We start from the raw sequence: 24,530 nt of genomic DNA, 5'->3' as shown, positions 1-24,530 counted from the left end.
AGGGCTGAAGAGACACAACACCTCCCAAGCGAGGGGAATATGGAGATGAGAGAGATGTGGAAGGAAATACGGATGTTGAGGCAGCAGATGGGAAATAGAGCGCCGGCACCCAAGAAAGAATGTCCTTTTCCCTCGCCATTTTGGAAGAAGGGCTTCCTCCAAATTTTCGACAGTCAAATGTGGGAGAGTACAACGGACATACTGACCCCGAGGAACACTTGGGGAGATTTGAGAATGCGTTCTTGTTACATCAATATTCAGATAGGGTCAGGTGCAGAGTGTTTCTGGGCACGCTGGTGAGGTCAGCTCAACAATGGTTTAACACCCATACAATCTTTCGAGGATTTTTCCGCTGCTTTCTTTCACAGATTCGCTAGCAGCAAAAAGCACAAGAAAAAATATATGAGCCTGTTCGTGATGAAACAACAAAATCTGAAACCTTGCGAGAATTTATCCAGCATTTCAATGGTACAGCGCTGGAGATATCAGGAACTACCCCCGACATCATGATAAGTGCCTTTACCCAGGGACTGAGAAGAGTAGAGAGAGTTCTTTAAATCTTTGGTGAAGAAACCTCCATCAAATTATGATGATCTGTTATCTCGGGCGGAAAAATATAAAAATCTAAGACTAACATATTTATATTACAAAACTAATGTTTTTTAGTGAAGGGAATTTTCAATTTTATTCATGTAAGTTGACTTATTTGAATTTTAGTCATTTAACTCGTTAAAATTTGATTTTCACCTAGTAATTTGGATTTTAGCTTTTTTTTCCCCAAAACTACTAATTCCACCTGATATTGCTTATTTGACAATAATATTATCATATTTGGCACGTGTGACAAGAATAAAACTTATATCACACACATTAAATATACATAAACAAAAATAATGGAAAACAACAAATTTGTTTCCACTCAATTTGAAATATTGAAAGTTGTTTTGCTTTATTTTTGTTTTTTTTTATAAGATGAATTTTAATTTAAGTAAGATGAGCTTAACTCTTGTCAAATATGTCACGTAATAGAAAATCAATATCAAATAAATCATATTCGATGAATTTAATCGTTTCGGGTAAAAAAAAGAACAAAACCAAAAAAATAATTTAAGTTATTATATGAAAATCAAATTTTGACAATTTATAAAACTAAAACTCAAATCAACTTCCATTACTAAAATTATAATTTTTCATAATTAATATTCTCTTTTTTAACAAAAAAAAAAAAAACATCAAAAACCACAATGTTGTAAATATCTATGTACTGCACGAAGGGTGGGTAATTCTGTCATTTGGATTTCATTTGATTGCGTCGAATATTATCAAAATGTACTCTCTAGAAACAATTTTATTCTTTATAAATAAATAAATAAATAAAAACTTGAATTCACTTCCTTAATGCAAATATGTCTGAACCATAGATCTCTCCCAAACCAAAGACAAACATTTACATTATGACTACACTGAATTTTTTTTTTTTTTTTACGTTTAAGGAGTGAACAGCATGCAGACAAGCTTCACGCAACATCTGTTTGGCCGCAGCCACAACGATTAATCAGGATCTATACACCACAACCATCGCATATAATCAAAAAAGCCCGAAAAAGTTGATGAAAACAATAGCTCAAACCTGATACTATGCCATACAAAACTATGAGGCGCACATACTATTTGAGTATCATTAGTACTTACTATCTTCATGTAAATCATGTATGCTTCGATCTAGTGGTGAGGCCGGAACAAAAGGAACAAAACCACGCCCACCAAAAACAGGACGCATGAAAGCATCATCGAATTTTCTCCAATAATAGTGGACAGTATGAGTCGGTCTTGTTAAGAGCATCCGTAAGCTACTTGGGCGGGCTATATTCTGGCCACCTTCTGAAGTCTGTCCATTTACAACAAACAGGTCGGTTATAGAATCCTGGATGAGAAGCGGTAGAGTGAAGGATTGCTGAGATGAGATGCTTCTGCTTATTGGTTTCGATGGGGGCATCAAGAATTTAACCAAAGGCTTCGTCATCAAGCCAAACACCTGGAATAGACATGGAGAATATGTTAGCGGAATCCAATTTTGATACAACGGAATTCAAAAACTAAATAAAAAATCAACATAATATTTTAGGGCAACGGAAAATTCAAAATATAGAGGGGCGGTGATTAGCAGTATTTTGGCTACAGTGTCTCATTTAATGGGTGTCACAAACCCCTTTTTCAACAGCTCGAGCTCATGAAAGACTGTTGAAACAAAAATTGTACGCTCAAACACCATTCCACGCGAGTAAGCCAAAGAGCTGAGGAATATAAACTTGGGAAAATAACCGAGATATGCATGCACTGGTTGGTCGAACATTAGGTAGGATCTAAGACCAATTTAATTAAATAAATATGATTTTGCATATTGTGCATTTTGAACTTACCCAAACTTTTTTTATAAATGTTAGGAATCATTTTTTACAAAAATTAAATCTCACAAAATTTGACCCAACAATAGTTTATAATTTAATATTTTGGGAGTGGATGGGGGTGCGGTGCACTTGTTTCCTCTTGCGGAATCTGCCACTAGTTTGTGAATATCTTTCAACAAACTGTGGGGGAAGGTATATCGGACAAGATGAAGTTAAACGAGTTTGCAGGATAGACAAAATCATCAATGGTATTATTGATATAGACTCTAATGTGCTGGTCCATAGAAGCAAAAGATGTCTTACCACAGTGCTGAACAGCACAACTGTAATGGTACTGGTAATCAAGATCGCATTCCCACGTAACTGGGTGTGACCGTCCCTGGTAAACTGCATGAATGGAACTAACGAGTAAGGCATTATAAAACCCCTGAGCTTTTCTTTAACTCAGTGAAAAGTGTAATAGAAAAGCAGTATTCGTCCCTGACGAACTGTGTATAACTATGAAATGTGGTGTTGGAATATCAGTGAATCACTTGATATATATTTAATATTTCAAAGCATATCGAGTTTTGTGAAGTGTTGAGCAACAGAAACAGCCTAAGAATCTTCATTGTAGCAGACACAGCTGATAGTTTACCTGGTTGTAAGCAAGGGCCATTGAAACAGCACCGCGCATAAGACCAGCCCACCAGATCGTAATCTACAATTCACAGTTGGAAAAATGATTGAATAGGCAAAGTAAATGAATGTAACGTACTCTTGAAACAAAAATTCTTGAGCTCATACTTGCTGCTTAAACCCGATTTTCTCAGATGGAGACTTCTTGGTCAAGTTAGACAGGAACGACAGAGGGAAAACAAAAGCCGCTCTTCCCACCATCGTCAATCCCAGCAGAGTTGCACTGACAGAAACTGATGTTTTGGGGCTGAAATGAAAAAAATGCAATAAAATAAGAGGATAGCACATGGTATTCAAATTTCAATAGCATGGCTCTTGAAAATCCCACGGCAACTAATATTTCGCCACGCATGCATGTGTCTACACTTAACTGACATAAGCAAACGTCATACCTGTCAGATACAGCGTTCCACTTCTCAATGTCCAGGGCATCCATACCAACATAGAGAAATATGAATACCTCAGCAAGGAAGGACAAAGTGGCAAAGGTGTGCCTATATTATAGTTGCAGATATATATCAATTAATGAGAATTGGTAAATAATTAACCAGGGAAAAAAGAGCAACAAACGCAACTTGTCGAATAGCATAGTAAACAATACTCAAATATCTTACTTGGTGGTTACTCTTGAATTCTCTGTGACATTATGCCAGGTGTAATGTGACATCACAATACCACAGAAGAACACGGTGAGGATTCCGCTCAAATAGAATAACTGAAAAGACAGGTCAGGACTATAAAGAAATTATGCCTCACAATTCAAGGGTCTAATACGTGAGATGAATCACAAAAAAATTCCACTTTCAGAAAGCTACGCAAATTGTCCAGAAACTTACCTCAGCCAGCATGTATGAAACGTAGGCCATGAGCATCATTACAGCAACCTCACGATCCGTGGAATGCCTATAGTTAATCAAAGAATCAGTGACACGATTGACAGACCACATTCGACTTCATCTCATAATAAAACTCTAAAAATCTGATAAGAGCTTTGTAGTATCTTTGAAAATACTATTGAGATAGCATTTGGCTATAAATTTTAAGCGTTGCTGCCATATGTAGAAAGAAATAGAATCTAACAACTTTGTGAAAAACAGAGGAATAGTGTAAGATTGATAAGAAAATGTAGAAAACAGATTAATTATATAACTATCATGTTGGAAATAGGTGATCTAGATCTAAAATGTGAAATAATATAAGATAGAAAGTTTCAAAAAGTGACCAGAATTCTAATTTTTGAGAAACATTATGTCCAAACAATGACTGGGCACTTGTGACTTGACTTTCACTCAAGAGCCCAACCAAACAATTGTGGCCAGAAATTCTTCAAAAACTTTAGAATACGATATTTCAAATTGAAGTAAAGATTTGATACAAGAAATCAAATTCATGGAAACCGTGGCAAACCTTCCAAAATAAAGCTTCTTTATGACGTAGGCGCTAAGCAGTCCAACCTGCAGCCAAATCATTGTCAAAACCACATAAATGAACTTAATCAGAAATTTAAATGGGCCAGCATCCACAAAAAGAGAGCAAGAGAGAAGAAGGACTCACGGCAACACCCAATAGAGTGCTTGTGATAAACAAGTAAAAAAAGTTTCCAATCAGATTCAAAGCTTCAATACCACTGATATGAGATAGGTCAAAGTTCTGGACTGCATTGAAAAGCACCACAGAAGTTGCGTCATTTACAACACCTTCTCCAAATACTAAACTGTACAGCAATGGCGTCTCGTCCTGATTTAGAACCTGCAACGTCGGATAAAGTGTCACAATGTGAGGATGTTATCAAGGCAGACTCCAATAGCAATAAAACGCAAAATGTACCTGCAATGTACAAACCGAATCTGTGGCAGCAAATATCGCTCCAATTGCTGAAAAGAACTAAAACAATTAGTACAGATATATAAAATCACGCTGCAGCTACATGCACACACGTGGAAGGGTAGAGAAAGAGAGATAGAGTGAGAGTGCACCAAGATAATCTCCCATTCCTAGCCCAATATCCATTTTCTGGAAGATAGCAATAGCACCTATCACAAGATATAACTGATGTAAGTTACCGTACTACGAAATTCTTCACAAGAAACAAACAAGAAGATTAGTCTTGTTGGAAGAGCAAGCATGAGATGGCTCAAATGGGTTTAAAACTTATGGCAATTAAAACTGAGAGGAAAAGAATAATTCTACCATGGCACAAAAAAGTAGGAGGCCATACCCAAAGATATGATGATGAAGGAGATCAAGGTACCAAGTGCTCCAAACAGCATAATAGTCATGAAATTGCGAAAGAATTGTTTCTTTTTAACCTGGAACCTGATCAGAAACAGACTTGTGAGTTAACATTATTGTTATGAAATAAAAGGTTGAAGAAAACTGAGTCGAGGACTCTCACGTCAATGAAAGAAATGATAAAAGAAGTTGACCCCAAACAAGGTGTACGTGAAATACAAGCAACGATTGTAATAAAAAAAAATTCTTAATAGGACCTAGCATTTTCTCCAACTCTGTAAAAGGAACAAAGTTGGAAAGCTACAGAACCTGTGCTACCCTTTTGTGCAACAGTTGGAAAGCAGGCCTTCAAGGAGAGATATACATTAGAATTGGTTCATCCGATGTGTCAACCAGAGGACTGGCAGTACATGCCCAGTCATGGCAACTGTTTCTATAGTACGAACCTAAAAGGTTTAAAAAAGAAGAAAACTAACCTAAAATATTCAGAAAAGAGGTAAACAATATGCCCATAAAAGTGAAATAAATCCAAGGTAAACTTGCTAACATAATTAGCCATGATAAAAAAAATTAAAAAATTTACACTTTCTTAAACTTAAACCTTGCCCTTCAAAATACATCAAAACGCCACTCCCACACCACCTCACTCTCCCGGTTCCTGGGTCAGCTTTGACAGAACCTACCATCTTATGCATCATTATGCTAGTAATGTTTTATACTAGAAAAGGACATCAATGTTTGAGAAAATACATAGTTTCTGATTGAAATCGCCGCAACGTCAGCCACGACAATATTGTTCTTCCAAAACTACGTGGAGACGACAAAATGGTCGAAAACACATGAAACTGCCAGGACTGCCCAAACATGGGTAGATACAGAAACACAATCAGTCACTTGCTAAGCTCACAACCTCTCGGATGTCTCATCATCCCAAGGTCACTCACAGACCACGCCACATAGTGTGGTGTGGTTGATGGGAAAGGAAAAGTAAGACAATATACGTAGCAACACAAACAGGTTGACCTGAAAAATTTCTTATCCACCCAATTCAACTCATTCAACAGATTCCTTTCATGACCAGCTCATTTCAACCCTCCCAAGCCCAGCCCAAAAGATAAAATCAAGCTTCGACAAGTGTATAGTTTTGCAAATACAAGACTTACCCTGCATTAAAAATAATTGGCGGAAGCAGATAAATGAAGAAAAGATCCTCACTGAACACCAAAAGCCTTGAGCTTGTCCCTCCACTTATGAGTAGAATTACAACTCCAGTGCACAGACCCTATAAATAAAATTAACTCAGATACTTAAAAAAACACAAAGCACACAAATATAAACACAACCCAAGTCACTGATGTGCGCCAGAAAACACACATATACTCACAATTATAAGGGTAGTGATAGATTCATTCATCCAACGATTCTCCTCCAATAAATGCCCGATCACAATACATCCACACAGGAGTGTCACAAACAAGGTAATCGAGATCACTGAAGCATGATCAGAGGTTGACAAATTATTCACTGTAGACAGCATAATTCCAAAGTCATGCCCCATTTCATCCGATATTCCAATTCAACAGAGTACAGCGCAAATCTCAGCCAAATTGTTAAAGATGTCGATTCTGAGCCTATGCTGACAAAAACTGAACTCAAATCGGCTCTCCAGTAACAATTATCTTTGTCCCTGCATAAGAAAAGGTAATTATTCTAGCAGTAGGTCGAAAAATAAAAACTCCAATCTCACCAAAACAGCAGGTATGAGTAAAATGACACACACACAAAACACCCCCGCCTGCATACACAGTCAAAAATAAAATAAAATAATGTGCCTTAGGTAGATCAAAACAGTGATAAAGATGAATACTTTTTTCTTAAGATAGATCCACTATGCACTAGCATATCTTGAATAGAGGGCCAAAGGGCACCACAACAAACATGATCACTTCCATTCAGCAAATCGGTTCGTTGATGAAAGTTCATGCTAACACTCGTATGAACAGCTATCTATCCATGCACCACAAAAAGCTCAATCAGCAACCAAAACATATGTACGAACCAAAAGATCCGGCAAACTACATGCCAGCATACACAAGCACCACAACACACAAATAACCTAGTGCATCACACTTCATAAAGAATTGAGCAAACTTAACAATAAATTGGACCCACAAAGCCCAAGTAGATCTCGCTTCACAAAATTCAGAAAATCAAGCTTCAATTACCAGAAGAAGGAAAAAAACGAAAGAATCGCTTTTCCAGCGCTCTTTTTCCCTAAACTCACGAATCCAAGTGAATCGGCAACTTTGCTCAAGGCATCATAACTCGCAACAGTTATTGTAGACAGAAACAGAATCCTATTAAAAAACCCAATAAATATCACGGGTCAAAGTATCCCCAACCACAGATATCTTCTCCTGTAGTCACGTAAGTATCCCGCAAGTGAGATGAAAATTCTAGAGAGCGAAAGAGTGGGAAACGGACAGGAAATGGAGGGTCCGCGAATGAAATTTACACCTGTGCGAGAAACTTCTTTGAATAACGAATTACTACAGCGTATGAGTTAAACTGATTATTACAAGCTCGGTTTGGTTGTCATTTAGCACATAACTGAGCTTGTCGAGGCACGTCATTGTATATGATGCACGTTATATACTATATATGTCTCTTTATACATACATATATATATATATATATATATATACATACATATATATATATATATATATATATATCTTAGTTACTCAATACACGTTATGTATGTGTATAGTTTTTTTTATTATTATCGATGGACTAAAGTGAAATTTGACAAATTATGAAATGATTAAATTGATATTTGAATGGTTGATTAAAAAAAAAGTGATTAGGTTCGGTTTAGACAACAACTTTAAAAAAATAGTGGTTTACAGGTCAAAAAAATTATTAAAAAAATGTTTGGATAAGATGGTTATAAAATATTTTTTATAAATTATTGAAAAAGTGATATTAAAGTATAGTTTTTGAAGAATAATTGTTAGGTACTGTGATGTTTTTTGAGAAAAAAACTCGAGTCAAATGGGTCATGGATCGGATCATATGGTAAATAGGACATTCTCTCTAGCTGGTTAAAGTACGCGAGAGAGTCCTTGCGAGCAGTGGCAGAGTCACATGCATGTATATCCAAGCTTTAGCAAGGGTGGTTCAATCTTTTAAAAAAAAATTATATGTAAATTTTGTATAATTTTAGAACAATATGATATTAGCTCGGGTTGATAATTTAAAATATTAAAAAATTCTAGAGTTAAAAATTTTAGTCCGAGAAGAGCCATAGCCAATGCAATTTTACTCCAAATTCGGCGTCGTAATTCGTGGATTTTGATGTATACAAGTTATAGGTATATGTGGAAATTAAGAATTTGATTTTCTGTTTTCTTCCTTGTTCGTAAATCCACGTAAAAATCGCACGATTTGATTTTTTTTGTTTATTTTTTGAATGTATTCTGTCTAAACATATTTGAATCCTACGTTTCAGTGTTGGCAAAAGAGTTGTTCCACTTGTATGAATTCAGCCATATTTTTTATCCTCATTACTTCATTCTTGAACCAAAGCTTAAGAATTTGCAAAGCATCTGATTGGATTTTCCTTCTTTTCCAGATTTTGAGAGCTCTTCACCATGAATATGGTGGTACTTATTACAATTCATCTGATGTCATTGCGGAGGTTTTGCAGTTTTGAATGCGAGGCTATGAACTATTTGATTGCATTTCCACTCACGCAGAGTATAAACCTCGTCTCTTCTTTTGATATGCAGTCATGTTTTTTTTTTTTTTTTTTTGATCCATTTCTTATAAGTTACTATCGTATTATTTTTCCAATTTTCATGTTTGTTTTTGATTGTTTTACCATTCCATCTGCACTGTTTTTTATCAGATGCTAATGTGATTTTCTCGAGGACACATTTTTGTATCATTGGAGCTCTATATACTGTTAGAATGACGACTCTGTTTTGCAAATTTCTGTTTTGATTTCCATATCTTGCACAATTTAGGTGCTCTGTCTCTAATGTCAATCGAACTTCTGAGAAAGTTTGTGTAAATGTGCTTGGTGGTCATAGATAGTTTTTGAGTAATTGAACTAAAAATTTATGCTGGTTCATTTTTGCATTTGGATGGAGAAGATTGTTGCATTTTCCCTAGAATTTAATTAAAGATTGTTGGAGGCTCGATGAAATAGCTGAAGAATTTGTATAAGAAATAGCCAAGAGCTACACAAGTACATAACATTTTTAACGAGGGAGAATGTGAACAAACAAGTGGCAAACACGGTTCCTCTCGAATCTATTGGTGTACGAAAGATGTTAAGATGTTTATTGACACATTGCTAGAATACGAAATAAGAGATAAGATGAGAAATAACAATTTTGGTGCGTCATGGACAAAAATATGTCAGGAATTCAATTTCAAAGCAGAATTTGGGTAGACTCGGGAACAAATGAGTCAGAAATTTAATCGCTTCAGGTCAGATTGGCGTGTAGTCAAAGATTTTATTGAGAATTGTACTGGATGTCGGTATGCACAAGAGTTTTCAAATGGGACCGGTCAATACATGTATTAAAAACGTGGGTTGGCTGCAGGCAAATTTGAAGAGGAATTGTTTTACGCGTATAAAACGCGTGTTCACAATGACAGGAGGCTCTATAAATAGAGCTCCCACTTCATTCTGAAATCATCTCTTCTTTGAGTTTTCTCTCATCTTATAAGCATTCGAGTGCTTAGTTCTATAATATTTGTGAGGTGTTTTGTTCTCCTGTATTAAGAGAGTGTGTGTTCTCTTTGGAAATACAGTGAGTGAGTTGTACACTACAAAATATTATAGTGGATGATACTATATATGAAAACTTGTTTGTGAAGGCAACTAAGTCATTCATAAATTGACCCAACATGGTGGCCCTTTTTTATGAAGATTGCTCGAAGACATAAATTAGCTTGCATTATGAATGAATCTTTAGATTTTATTGTATCTCATGAAATTACGATATTGTTTGTGTTGTCAGATATGCAGACTTATGATGTTATTCTTTGTTGAATTTTTATTGGAATTTGTATACTGGTGTTGATACGTGGTTGTTTGAATTTCGTGTTTGTTAATGTTTTTTATTTTGAACTGAATTTGTAGCTAGGTAAACTATATGGTAGGACGGTAAAAAATATCGAAATAACAAAAAATCGTACCGAAAAAAATATTGAAATTACCGAAAAAATCGATATACCGAAAATTTCGGCACGGAAATTTTCGATATCGGTACGGAATTTCGGTGTATATATACCGAAATACCGAAAATAATTTTTTATTATTCTTTTTTTTAAAATTAAGTTCGATATACCGAAAAAATGTCGGTAAACCGTTATCCGGAATGAACTTTTTTCATATCGAAAATTCAGTATACCGAATGTGCGGTATACTGAATTTCCGGTATCAGTATCGGTATGGAAAAATTCCCTACCGATATTTACGTTACGGTATACCGTACCGTACCATACCCACCCCTAGGCAGGTTCTTCACACTCAGACACTCAGGTAATTCTTCATCGTATCGTCTGATGATGAGATTGAGGTGTGGAGGAATGGTAGGTTCTTCACACTTAGGTAACGGTAGGTTCTTAACACTTAGGTAATTTTTTTACAGAAATATTTGTATTTTATAAATGACAATATATAATGATTTTGGTATAAAACAATTACATTTTTTATTTTTATAATAAATTCTAATTTTATAGTTTATTATATATGTTACATATGTATCCTTTTTGTACATATGTCTATATTTTTAAATTATATTTAAAAAACATCAATAATTTTTAATTTTTTTTTAAAAAAAATCGAATTTAAAACCTATATATAGCCTGTATAATCAGATTAATTTTAAATTTTATCAGCGATTTTTCAAAAATATATTTTTTTTTTACCATTTAAAACACAGTCTGCTAGATCGAAGTCCTAAATGCATCGACGTCTAACATCTTTTAATAAAATAAATCGCATTCACGGCTACACAAGAAAAAGGAAACTAAAGCCAAGTCTTCAACTAAGAAAAGGGGGGAAAATGCAATGCGTCATCAATAATATTACAATTAGTCAGTGGAACACAAAAGAACAAAATAAAATAAACAATACTGAAGAATAATCCTCCTGATCCCCAAGGAAAAGAAGATGGACAAGAATTCAGAACAGATAATACTACTACTATACCTCTCAAATAATTCGATAAATTCCTGGTTCAAACTTAAGATACGAATTCGCAGTTTTTTCACCTCCAGAAGTGTTGAATCTAACAGCATTATAGGACAGTTCTATGTTACAAGATATCTCTCTTTATCCTGGATATGACTCTTATCCCTTCCGATTATCCTTCTTCGATGGCTTTGATTTTCTTCTTGGAGCGACCGCAGCTGAGGGATCGACCAATGGGCCAGACCAAGTTTGAATAGGATCTTTGGAGTACGAGAAATTCATAGAACTGAAAGGCACGTCAGGGGGGTCGAAGGATGGATCAATGTGGTGAGACGTTCCTAAGGGATAACCGAGTCCTCCATCTTGGTGTGGGGGAGGAAACTTTTCGCTCTTGCTCTTTGCGTTAGCGTGTGTGATTAGTCGCCTCCTCTGTTTCATGGGAAGCAAGAGTTGGATAAATAACAAATAAACCTCGTTTAAGTAACTTGATCGAGACAAGAAAAGATAACTAGTCAAACCCATTATCGCTTAAAATTCTCATGCTTGAGGACCTTTCTTTTTGAGTTCGACTTATGGTTCTTGTGAGACCGATAATCTGCCACTACATTAGACCTACAGCCATAATTAGTAGTGTAACTCATGTTCTAACTAAGATGTAAAGCGATTCACACAGACTCAACAATTTTGTCCCAGCCACATCTCAAATTAATAGTCAAACTCGTGACTTGCTTTCAACAGACAACAAAGTCGTAACTCAAATATTTTACAAAGCATGACAAACCAAGCAGCACCCGACAATTTCTTGAGATATTTACAACGCCAAAACATCTAAAAGTCAAGAATCAGACAATGACTCACAATTTCCCAAGAAATCAGATACATTATAACTCAGTGCATTCTTTTCGTTTTTTGGTTCTGAATGATCTCTTGTTCTCACTTCGGTCTTAGTAAAATGTTCGCTTACAAATATGTGATCCCAATGTCCAGACGCTATCTTTAAGTATTTTGAGCGTGTTCCCTTTTTCTGTCTAAAATGCTAGCAAGATCAGAAACTCAACCCATTATTCTACTCCAATGGGAGCAACAGAAACGTGATTTATGAGAATTCATACAAAAATAACAAACCACGGAATACGAGATAATTGATGATTCTAAAACGCAAATGTAATAAAAAAAAGAAGAATGAAGAGAAATAGAGAAAAGAGAGCAGTGATTCCAGACATAGATGAATGGCTTAAATCAATTATTCATCGTGAATAACCAAAAACCTGTGAAGGAAAAGCACGAAGAATTCAATAAATGGGAGGCTGGCTTATGTATCTTATTTGACTTACATCAATATTAGCTTGCAGCTCAGCATTGGCTTCGGGTGCCGGAATTGCTCGCTGCCGATCACGTGCACGTGTTTTCTTCACACCATCCGCTTGTGTTTTACCGGCAGCTCTTATCCTGCAGCCGAAAAAAATCATTTATTCTTAACAGAAACTCAATGAAGCTCACAAGCAACTGTTCATCCATCCATCAGACGAAACACAAATCATATTACTAGATGGCAATGCATAACAAGTCTGTATGCCAACACATGCAAATACATGCATTCATTTATTTATTTGAACCTTAAAAACATCAATATGAACAAAATAGATGTTTTCATACCTCCTAGCTTCTTCATCACGACGCTTAGCATCAATCTCCTTGCTCGGCGGGTACTTTGGAAGGGCTGAAGGATCACAAGCATAAGGCTTTGTTGTGAAAAACTGTAAACAAGAAAATTGGATAAATTACTGTTATTATGCTCCATAAAAAATTAGACCGCGACTCTTGAAATATTATTTCAAAGAAAAGAGTATTCTTGACTTCATTGCAAGATTAGAGGAGCTCACATCACTCTCTAATGCAGCCGTAGCAGTTTGGCGATCAGCTGGATCAATTGCAAGTAGACGATCTATTAGAGGCAATGATGATGGCGGAAAATCTTTAAATGTTTGTGCTATGCATCTTTTATATGATTGTTGGGGCTTGAATATGGTTGCATGAGGAAGCTTCGATTTCTTCCAATATTCTTCTGATGGTGAACCACATAGCTTGAAAATCCGATGCAACTGCTCCACCTACAAGAATAACACACAGTTTTCAGGCTAAGTCAACAAAACTATGATCTCATGTACATGAGATATTGGTGCTGAATATTGTCCTAAGCACCAACACATATAGCTACTCCAAAATGCCAAGCAATGACAATCAAACAACTAGCATTCGCAAACACTTGTATTTCAGATTACGTATTCTAGCGCTGAAGTAAATTGTAGTTCATAATTACTCATTTTGTTTATTCTTTTTTCTCCATCTAGGTTCCATTCAGGATATGAAATCTACCTAAAGAATTCATGAGAGAGTGTGTGTGTATGAAAATATGTAAACAGCACAAGCATGAGATTAAAATCATGACATGTGACATCTACCTCTGTTCGCCCAGTCATTATAGGCTTCCCGGCAAATAGCTCGGCTAAAATGCATCCAGCACTCCACAAATCAATACCTAATCCATAATAGGTGGCACCAAGAAGCAGCTCTGGAGGCCTATACCATAGTGTTACCACACGACTAGTCATGGGCTGCTTGCTGTTTGGGTCAAAGGTGGAAGCTAATCCAAAATCAGCGATCTTAAGTACGCCTTCATCATCTATAAGAAGGTTTGATCCCTTTATATCACGATGCAATACATGGCGGTTGTGGCAGTGCTCAAGGCCAGACAACAGCTGATGCATGTAGCATTTAACCTATAAATCAACCACACTATGAAAACATCAGAGAACGACTCTACAACCAAACAAAATTATATATCAAGGAACTACTCACTACCAAAATGAATAAAGCAAAGAGACGAAAAACAAGAATCTCACCTGCGTCTCCGTAAACTTGATCCCAGGGCTAGAAGCAAGGCCAGCTAAATCATGCTCCATGTAGTCAAACACCAAGTACAAACTACATGACATTCTTGATGTCACCAATCCTTGTAGTTTGACAACATTGGGATGATCCAACCGGCGTAGAATTAATATCTCCCTAGCCATAAATCGCACACTTTCAGGCTCCAAATTGTCAAACCTAACCTTCTTTAACGCAACAATCTTCCCTGTTATGGCATCTCTAGCTTTATACACATTACTATAAGTACCTTGTCCGATCTAAACACAATAACCATATCAAAAAATACAGACTTAGCAAAAATTACAGATTACATCAAGTAGCTGTTGAACAAACTAAAAAAGAAAAGATGGTAACAAAATTAACATCCTCTTGCCTTCTCAATTTTTTCAAATGTATCAGCACGGCGTGGTGTCCAACCATTGATGGCTTCTCCCGCGACTGCTGAGAGCCAAGATGGCCACCCAGCAGCCACTTGCTCCCCATGGACGTGTTTGGGGGGATTACTTAACCTTGGATTTTGCTTAGACCTCCTCCTCTCACCCTTTGGGCGCCGTTCATTCCCCTCCTTCAGCTCCTCCTTCTGATTTTCGCCATTTCGAACCTCACCAGCATCACCACCAACCTCAGATTTACTTACTGAATCAACTACTAGCTTTTCTCTCTTCCCTGGTGGCCTAGATGAATCTCTCTCTTCTACGTCAACCCTCCCCTTTCCATCTACAACAGCACCACTAGACGGCCCAGATGAAATCTCTTTCCCAAAAACACACCCCATTTCTTGACAAGACAAGCCTTCATTTCTCACGACATTGCACAAATCTGTTCCTCATTCAAACCCACCAACATAACCTTAACCAGAAAAACAAAACAAACTCCACCGCATCCAAAGCACACAAAATTTACACTTCCACACAGACGAATCAAAATTAGCTTAACTCAATCAATTAAACAACAAGACACGAGCAAAACTAGATTTTCACAAAATGGGAAGTGCCTGATTAATCAAAAATGCACCGAGGAGTAAACTGGATCAAAAAAATTATTAACAGAGTAGTAATCAGGTACCATAACAGAAGAACCCTAGCTTTTGTGCTAAAATAAACAGATACAGCAAATACTAACTAAATCCCACAATTTATGCGGTCGACAATGAGCTGACAAATCCAAAACCAACAAAAAGCAAACAAATTTGAAGGGAAGTACACTCATATGAGATCTATTGCGCCTCCTTTTTGTAGTATGCTCGTGGGATTTATGAAAGATGAAAGAACTAAAGCTGAATTTCAGCTCGCTGCTTAAGTCGAAGATGGGAAAAAAATGGCGGGCCTGATTTTGTGAAGAAGAAAGTGTTTGATCGAGTAAATCTGATTACGATATGTGAGAATTTCTCTAATAATGCGGAAACTTTTTATATAGTTCAACGGAAATGAAATTCTTGAATGTGCGAGTCAAAAGAATTTTACACAACTTTTGGAAACTATATGGTAAAATCATTTTTTGGTAAAAAAAATAATTTTTAAAAAAATATTTTAAAATATTCAAAATAAGCAGTTTTGACTGGTGTTGACTTATTTTTAAAAAAATAGGTTATCCAAAATTTAGTTCTCAAATTGGGTTCTTCGAGTTTGGGTTATATTGATTATGAATACTCGTGTTACATGGACTTATTTGATGCACATTAAACTTTGTGTTTATGTATCAATATGGATTTTGTATCTCGTTCAAAATCAGTTTTCCATTTATGTTAATATCTTTGATTTTTTTTAGTATGAGTCCACTATTTATTTATTTTTCTCTTTATATTATTCATCGAAGTTCTTGTACGCCTGAAGAATCAGAGTAGTTGGACACAAACATCGCATCCTTCTTTAGATAGCTCGAGCTTTCAAATTTCAAGCTCCTCTCTCTTTTACCGCTCTTATCTATTCAAAAATAAATTTCACCTTAAAATGCTTTTTATCTGTCCCCCTCCATCTCATCCGAGTTCTCCGTCCTTTCCGGTGGATGATCCCCTCATTCCTCTTACTACTCCAATTTTTGTCCTGACATTCCACTTGAGGGACTCGACATAATTTTATTATTTATATCTCCTACATTGTCAACTTCCTCTATTTCTTCTCATTCAATTGCCAGCTTTTTGGCAAATTATCATTTATCCCCTTCTTAAAGTTGGCAAATTATCATTTATCCCCTTCTTATCAAGCATACTTAGCAATTTTTCTGCCCAGAACACTAATCGATAATTGGGCCAAAGAAAAAGCTGTAGGGGTGAGCACGGGTCGAGTTTTGAGTAGTTCGGTTCTAGTATCCGATTTTTTCAGGTAGCATTTCTATTACTCGATCCTGACTAGTCGGGTACCCGATACTATCATATTGGGTAGGGTAGGGTAGGTTCGATTATAGTGACTATCATACTAGTCGAGTACAGGATATTATCAAGCTTGGGTAGGTAGGGTTCGGGTAGTCCTCTTTTTCAAATAATAATAATAATAATAATAATAATAATATTATTATTATTATTATTATGATGTATTTAAACAAGATAAATCAAAATATTTCATGAGACTGACATTCCAAAATCAAGGCCAAATGAAAGATTGTCCACAATTGCAAATTTTTCAAATAATAATTATACAAGGCAACAATGATCGATTATTTCTATTTTACGTTTGAGAAACATGGGGACAAAGAAGTTGTTTGTCGACCTCCCACTTGAACCGGAGAGAGAAAGGGTTTCGAGTTTTCAACTTTAACATTGAGTACTGTAATTGGGTATTCAAATTTCAAAAGGCCAAAATTTTTGGGTCACTTAAAATAAGCTCATATCTATTTTTTTATTTAAAAAATTGAATTTTCGAGTATATGAAGGACTGATGTCATGATGACGTATGCCATAGAATTGGAACGGGCTAAAACGCTTCGAATTCTGAGAAAGTGAACAGTCTAAGATGCTTTTCGAATTCCGAACATGTCCTTTCATATCCCTACACAATTTCTAAGATGCATCATGACCGTCCTTTTACTTTAGATCAACGATTGAGATCAATTTCTTTTATGTATATAAAACAATGAATCATCCCCACTTGTCACTTTTTCGCTCTCGCTTTCTCCACAAGCTTTCTTCGTACCTCCAGTGCACTGTGCTTCAGCTCCGGTAATCTGCTAACACTTCTGTCGCATCTTCAGGAAACTCGTAAGTTCCTCCCAATCTCTATTTCTAGAAAATGTCAGATTCCACCTCCTCCACTTCTGGGGCTAATGCACGAGGCTCGTTTAGTTACGAGACTGACGCGATGCGCTCTGATTCAAATTTTAAAAGACCAAAATTTGGGTCACTCCAAATAAGCTCATATCTATCTTTTTATTTAAAAAAATATAATTTTCGGGTATCCGAAAGACTGATGTCATGATGGCGTATGCCCTAGAATTTGAACGGGCCAAAACACTTCGAATTCTGAGAAGGTGAACAGTTTGAGATGCTTCGAATTCCGAACCTGTCCTTTCATATCCCTGCACAATTTCTAATATGCATCACGACCGTCCTTTTATCTTTAGATCAACGGTTGAGATCAATTTCTTTTACCTATATGAAACAATGAACCCTTCCCACTTGTCAATTTTTCGCTCTCGCTTTCTCCACCATCTTTCTTCGTACCTCCGACGTACTGTGCTTCAGCTCCAGTACTCTGTTATCACTTCTGTCACATCTTCAGGAAACTCGTAAGTTACTCTCATTCTCTATTTCTAGAAAATGTCATATTCCACCTCCTCCACTTATGGGGCTAATGCACGAGGCTCGTCTAGTTATGATTCTTAGACGGTGCGCTCTGATTCTCCCTCTTATCACCCCCCCCCCCCAACCCCATAAAGCGTCCTTCCGATCATCTTCCCACAAAACCTAAAAACTAAGAATCAAACCTTCTGCTTCTGGTCCATCCTCCTAAGTTCGGAAAAAGGGAAAAGGTAAAGTCCGAGCCCTAGCTCACCACCTCCTGGGGCCCTGGATGCTCCCTGGTTTTTGGTAATGGAGAGTACCCTATGTTTCGAGGCTGAGGAAGATTAGGCTCTATTCCCTCTTCCTTCCAAATTCGAATCCCCGGACCTTCCGATCGGGCAGATCGGCCCCCGGTGGGTTTCTTTACTTTATTCAAAGACCAGGTACGTAGTGGTCTTATATTTCCCCTCCCTTCTTTTTTCATTAATGTAGCTTGCTTCCTCAAGGTCCCAATAAATCAGCTTTACCCAAACTATTTCCGGATCATGGCCTCGGTATATATCCTCTTTAAAATGCACAACCTTCTTATTAATCCCATTATTTTTATTATTTTTTTACAAGTCGCTTTGGTGATAACTCCTTTTCCCTGTCTGCTCGGTCAAAGAGCCGATTTCCTTCTTCGTTGAAAGGGTGGAAAGGTCAGTTCTTTTATATCACCCTCCCTTCCCCTCCCAAATTCTTGACCGGCTTCTTGCCCAACCTCTCTACTCAGCCCGAGATTCCTTGCGGCTTCAAATTTGAGGAACCTTACACTCGGAGCCACAAATTGGTTGAGGGACAAAATTTTTCTTCTTCTTAACGGAGTGAATTTGGTGGCTTATCAAAATCTGACACTTTCTAGAAATAAAGGAGAATGGGAGGAACTTATGAGTTGCCTGAAGATGTGATGGAAGTGATAGCAGATTACCGGAGCTGAAGCACAGTACATCGGAGGTACGAAGAAAGCAAGAGCGAAAAAGTGACAAGTGGGGAGGGATCATTGTTTTATATAGGTAAAACAAATTGATCTCAACCGTTGATCTAAAGATAAAAGGACGGTCAGGATGCATCTTGTAAATTGTGTAGGGATATGAAAGGACGTGTTCGAAATTTGAAGCATCTCACACTTTTCACCTTCTCAGAATTCGAAGAATTTTGGGCCGTTCAAATTCTAGGACAAACGTCATCATGACATCAGTCCTACCAACCCGAGAATATAAAACGATAAAAGTTTTCATGACCGGGAACAAAAGAGTGATCGTGACAGCGAGCTAGACTCTAGCCCGACTATTTAGAGAGGGAGTGGTGATACCTCCCGCGAGGCCCGGGTAATGGGTTCTGAATGGCCCCATGTCATGGATTAGGTTATGAATAGTTTTGGGCCAATCCGATAACAGCCGGGCAAAATCTTCTGCTCGGGCTACCAGAGGCTTGGGTTTTCAGACGAGTTCTCGGGTGATGACTCTCTACCTAGGTTACCTTGATAATAGTACCGCACTCAAGTGCACAAGCATGTCTTATTTTGGTAATCATTACCGTCAAAATCAGCAAAAGAGACAGTTTGGCGTGTCAGAAAAGTTGGTGTCAGAAAGCAGGGTATGAACAATCATCTTGCCATAATTAGTAAGTGGACACTGAAAAAAAGGTCATCGTTGACTTTCTTCCTATAAATAATAGGATTTTTTAACATTAAGGGATTCATTCACATATAACTTGCCCGCATCATGTATTCTCTATAATATACACCACTTATACAACATTTCTATATGCTACATGGCTTTTTCCTCATTCACCTGCTGACTTTAGCATCGAAGTGACCACATCGGATATCCCTCTGGTGCCCATTCACGTTGTCATCTTCGTATTTGCAGGACATCACCACGTGGTCGTGGGTTTGCATGGGCAACCATCTTGTCAGAATTTGTAAGTTGACATTGAAAACAAGGTCATTATTGACTTTCTTTCTGTAAATACCAAGTTTTTTTACATTAATGGATTTATTCACATATATATTCCCCACGCCATTTATTCTCTAGAATATACACCACTTATACATTATTTCTCTTTGCTACATGACTTTTTCCTCATTCACCTACTGACTGTAAGACCATGTAATTAATTATCTGATAATTTGACATGATTAGAATAATTATTGAGATGTAAATTAAAATAATTATTTATGTCAAATAATTTTTAGAAAGTGTGTAAAAATATGTATTTTGAATATGAGAAAATTTAACGAAACAAAATACATGTAAAGTTTAAATAACACACGAGAGCAAAATAAATACAAACGAGATAAAAAAAGGGAATTGTGTAGCGGCTGCGGTAGAATTGTCGTAAACCCAACCCTCTTCCGATCATTTGTGTAGCGGCTGCGGTAGAATTGTCGTATCTCCTCCGTCCCAAGTCTAAAATCAAAAATTATTGAAGGATTTTCTTCCTAACATCCTAATATTTGATGAATAAATCAAGAATTTTGAGCAAGGATTCGAGTAGATTGAAGCTGCTGTTCCGGCGCTCTGTTTTCTGCGCGAATTCTCCCGTATTTGGGTGAGTAGTTTTTGTGTTGCTGCGATTTTTACAAATTGAATTTGTAGAAATGGCCTAAACAAACTTTGTATTGCTTTAAGTTAGCTTTTTATAGCCACTAGAAAATTTGGATTTTGATTAGAAACAGATTTGATATGATTTTTCTATCAAAATGTGTCAAAACCGAATTCTGCATTTGAGCTGAGTAGAAATGCTTCTGTATTTCGAGATATGACCTCTGTTCAGTTGGAATTTGGAATTTTGATTCAAATAAAAGTTATAGATCTATGTGTTTTCTTCGAAATGAGACTTGAATGGTTAAATTCCAGTAATAATTGAGAATGTTATGCTTTTGTTTCTGAAACTTCTTGGTGTGGGAGATTCTGTCCGCGAAATTCAGGAGTTGCAGTGAGTTCTTGCAATTTTTGAGATTAATCAACTGAGATTCTGAAGATGGTTTCAACTGAAAAAACTTAGATAATTGAGTTTTGTTTAATTTCCATTTGACGGATATTAATTTGAGTTAAAATTGAGCGAGATATGAATTTTATGCTCTTTTGTGCCAAATCGGACATTGCAATAGAACGTAGTTTTCTTGATCAGCTTATTGTTGTTTTGTTTAGGCCGAAGATCTTGAAGTAAAGTCGGTCTTTGGATTTGTCAAGTTGGTATAGATATGTTACAAATCAGTAACATACGACGGTAAAACATAAATTATGTTTTAATTGTTATTCTTTGTTACACTGATCATATCTATGACTTGTTGACTGTTGTAAGTTGTTAAATGTCTTCGTTGTGATATATGTTTATTATTGTGACATATTATTTGCATTTAGCATAGGACATACTGTTATGACATTCATGTTGAGCTTTATCGTTCTTGTTAGCTCTTTGTTGATATCTATTGTAACCTGGCACTGTTATTTATCTCGGGATTATGGTGTGGCTGATATGCCTATACACATGAGACCATAGATGTGATTGAACAATCCCGTGGTTAATGTATCCTTTTGTGGTGAGCGCTGTGATTGTGTTATCTAAGTTTTTTCTATTGTGTCATCTTGTTGTGTCCTATCAGCTGTATGGAGGCAGAGTCAGGGGTGTTATTCAGCACAGCCTGGTATACCTCGCATACTTGGAAGGGCGGTTTAGCCAGATGACGATGTAGCTTCTCTGTGTGTTGTTGCTCGAGCATTATGCCAATTGTTATCGTACCGTTTATTGGCTCATGTTATCCTGATTATCATTGAGTTGGTCATACATTGCATATTACATTTTATTGTATGATAATGCATGATTTATGTTTATTTTTGCTATTGTTGAACTGTTTCATATCAGAATCCTAACCTCGGTTGTTTTCTGAGGGCTATTGTTTTTGCTATTGGGCACCATGGTAGATCTCCCGGGTCTTTTTGCAGCATCAAGCCGAGGTTCCGCCAGTGGAGCTCGGGATTGAGGTTGGATTGCTTGCTTCTGTTCATTGGAATCTCCCAATTAGTCTATATGTATGTCTTGAAGTTTGTTTCAGTCTTGTGTTGTATTTTATTTGTCGAAGAGATGCTCCGTGTATCTGTAGTGATATTTGGTTATTTTGTGATGTTCTGAGTCGACTCCGTGGTTCTTATGATCTGGTGAGTATTTGGTAAGTTTTAATTTCTGCTTAGTCATGGGCTATAGGTTCTTTGACTTCGGTTTTTATTTTAAAGGACTTTATTTGGAATGTATTTTTTTTAAACTGCTTCTTGAGTTTTTTGGGATGTCCTGCTTACGGGGAGTTCATGCCGAAATTTTTCTAGTCCCCGAGTTCCGTTTTAAAGTAATTTAAACCCTTTTCCACTGCAGTTTTAAATCAAATAATTATTGTTTGATAATTAATTGTCATTTGAGTAAATGAGCCTCACACAGACTTTAGCATTGGAGTTACCACGCCGGACATTCCTCCGGCACCCATTCATGTGGTTATCTTCGTATTTGCACGATAAGACCAGTTTTTCTCGGGAGAAAAAGCTTCGGTTTGGACGCATCTCGCCGTGATCTCATCTCTCATCATTTTCATAATCTGATCCGGTGAAATTGCCCACACATATCATACTCATTTTTACTCGGTTACATCATCTCTGATTCAAAAAAAAATTGTTTCTAAACTTCTTAGGCCCACAATTAATTTTTTGGATAAAATTCGGTACAAAACATTGAAACTGAAACATATATATAATATTGCAGAACAAATTGTTTTAGATCTGATACAAAAGATGAATTTTGAGTATAAAATTGGAACAACTATATTAAAATCGATACTTTGTACACTTGTTTGTGTGCTAAAATATGATTTATTAATACCCGATCTGATAGACTTTATATTGAAATAACATATATTAATATAACCTTTTCAATGTTATGTATCCATTTTCATCCAAAAAAATACATGTCATTAATATCAAAATTTTCTATACATGTTTAGATACTCAAAAATCATATATTAGTTTCTTGTCTGAAATATTTAATACTAATATATCATATACAAATAATAGTTTGTACCGAATTTTCATCCGAAAAGACGTGTCATTAATATCAAAATTTTTTATACATGTTTAGGTATTCAAAAATCATATCAGTGTGAGATCTAAAACTTTTAATTATGAAATAATATATTTGTTTCATATTTTCAATGTTTTGTACCGAATTTCATTCGAGAGAAAATATGTGGTATCAGGGAGTGCAAAAACATATTGTATTATTCACGGAATGCAGAAAAAAATCGATATGAAAGAGACTAAACACATATTTAACTATTGGGATGAGAATTTATTAATCATTTGTTATATTTTTATTCATAAATTTATGAATAAAATACAACATAATATTGAAACATCAACTACTCGTTTTCTTTAAAATACACTAGAATATTTATATATATATATATATATATATATATATATATATATATATATATATATATATATATATATATATATATATATATATCTTCTATTTATTTCGGCCGAATGCAATACATATATATAAAATATCTTGACATCGTTTTAAAACAAAACATCCAACCACATTTAAAAAAACAAAAGTAATAGTCCCAATATAAAATCGTCAAATGTTTTCAAATCCTAACTTAGCAATAAAACTAAAACTAACAACCTCTCAAAACCGCTCAAAAGCATAATAAAATACGTAAAAATCTTTAACGTAAACTTAAAATCATAAATGCGGAAAACTAGCGTTGATCCTTGGGCTATGTGCACCTCTAGTCTATCAAGATCAACCATCAATACCTCCACTAACATCAACATCATGCTCATCTGTATCGATCACACCTAATGAGTCTAAATACTCGGCAAACCATAATCTTGATAACAAATAATACGTATACAATCACATGTAGCAGTGAAAATACTTTTACGTACAATAACATTTTCATAATCATGCATAAAATAAATATTTTTCATAGCATCATAACATATTCATTTTCATCATATAAATATACGTATTCCTTTCTGTAGGACCGAGCGCTTGCCGCTTTACAACAAGCTATAGCTAGTAGTAATTGTCGGGGCCCGTGCACCTGATTAATATTTAATGACCAAACAACCAGGATTTATTAATGCAAACAACGAAAGCGATTAAAATTTTCCATTTTGGGCTTGCAGAAATTTCGGCATGACCTATTCGTAAATAGGACATCCCAAAAAAATCCAAAACTTCACAAATAATATTTATATACTCGAAATAAAGTCACAACATCAATTCACAACATATAGCCGCACTGGTCATG

At 36.0% G+C, this 24,530-nt stretch overlaps 2 protein-coding genes across 3 annotated transcripts; both read right to left on the bottom strand.

The window, feature by feature from the left end:
• Window positions 1–1,424: 1,424 nt before the first annotated feature.
• Window positions 1,425–7,842, bottom strand: LOC140832970 (sodium/hydrogen exchanger 1). Of its 2 annotated transcripts, none has more exons than XM_073197307.1 (15): window positions 7,475–7,842; window positions 6,703–7,005; window positions 6,482–6,600; window positions 5,305–5,402; window positions 5,063–5,119; window positions 4,914–4,960; window positions 4,641–4,835; window positions 4,494–4,540; window positions 3,923–3,989; window positions 3,701–3,801; window positions 3,479–3,580; window positions 3,195–3,333; window positions 3,046–3,108; window positions 2,712–2,795; window positions 1,425–2,035 (listed from the first exon to the last, which is right to left on the bottom strand). In XM_073197307.1, the coding sequence occupies exons 2-15, from the start codon at window positions 6,874–6,876 to the stop codon at window positions 1,682–1,684; spliced, it is 1,647 nt and encodes a 548-aa protein (XP_073053408.1). In that variant the 5' UTR covers window positions 6,877–7,005; window positions 7,475–7,842; the 3' UTR covers window positions 1,425–1,681. The 2 variants fall into 2 exon arrangements, with proteins under 2 accessions (XP_073053408.1, XP_073053407.1); XM_073197306.1 differs by having other exon boundaries at window positions 7,544–7,842.
• A 3,519-nt stretch (window positions 7,843–11,361) lies between these two features.
• Window positions 11,362–15,900, bottom strand: LOC140832969 (probable serine/threonine-protein kinase At1g54610). Its single transcript, XM_073197305.1, has 7 exons — window positions 14,834–15,900; window positions 14,433–14,717; window positions 13,992–14,309; window positions 13,413–13,640; window positions 13,186–13,286; window positions 12,864–12,978; window positions 11,362–11,958 (listed from the first exon to the last, which is right to left on the bottom strand). Exons 1-7 carry the CDS (start codon window positions 15,233–15,235, stop codon window positions 11,689–11,691), a joined length of 1,719 nt encoding a protein of 572 aa, XP_073053406.1. The 5' UTR covers window positions 15,236–15,900; the 3' UTR covers window positions 11,362–11,688.
• Window positions 15,901–24,530: the final 8,630 nt, after the last annotated feature.

The sequence above is a fragment of the Primulina eburnea genome, chromosome 5 (assembly GCF_022965805.1).
Source record: "Primulina eburnea isolate SZY01 chromosome 5, ASM2296580v1, whole genome shotgun sequence".
Lineage (NCBI taxonomy): Eukaryota > Viridiplantae > Streptophyta > Magnoliopsida > Lamiales > Gesneriaceae > Primulina > Primulina eburnea.
The sequence above is the reverse complement of the archived record's forward strand: the minus strand, read 5'-3'. Positions and strand labels throughout refer to the sequence as shown.

Excerpts from the sequence above, each read along its gene's own strand:
- LOC140832970 (XM_073197307.1), bottom strand. The coding sequence starts at position 6,876 with ATGGGGCATGACTTTGGAATTATGCTGTCTACAGTGAATAATTTGTCA. Across the intron at positions 4,836-4,913 it reads ATTCGGTTTGTACATTGCAG|GTTCTAAATCAGGACGAGAC; the intron begins GTACATTTTGCG and ends CCGACGTTGCAG. Across the intron at positions 3,802-3,922 it reads TTTCATACATGCTGGCTGAG|TTATTCTATTTGAGCGGAAT; the intron begins GTAAGTTTCTGG and ends CTGTCTTTTCAG.
- LOC140832969 (XM_073197305.1), bottom strand. The coding sequence starts at position 15,235 with ATGGGGTGTGTTTTTGGGAAAGAGATTTCATCTGGGCCGTCTAGTGGT. Across the intron at positions 13,641-13,991 it reads TAATGACTGGGCGAACAGAG|GTGGAGCAGTTGCATCGGAT; the intron begins GTAGATGTCACA and ends TTATTCTTGTAG. Across the intron at positions 13,287-13,412 it reads CGGCTGCATTAGAGAGTGAT|TTTTTCACAACAAAGCCTTA; the intron begins GTGAGCTCCTCT and ends TCTTGTTTACAG.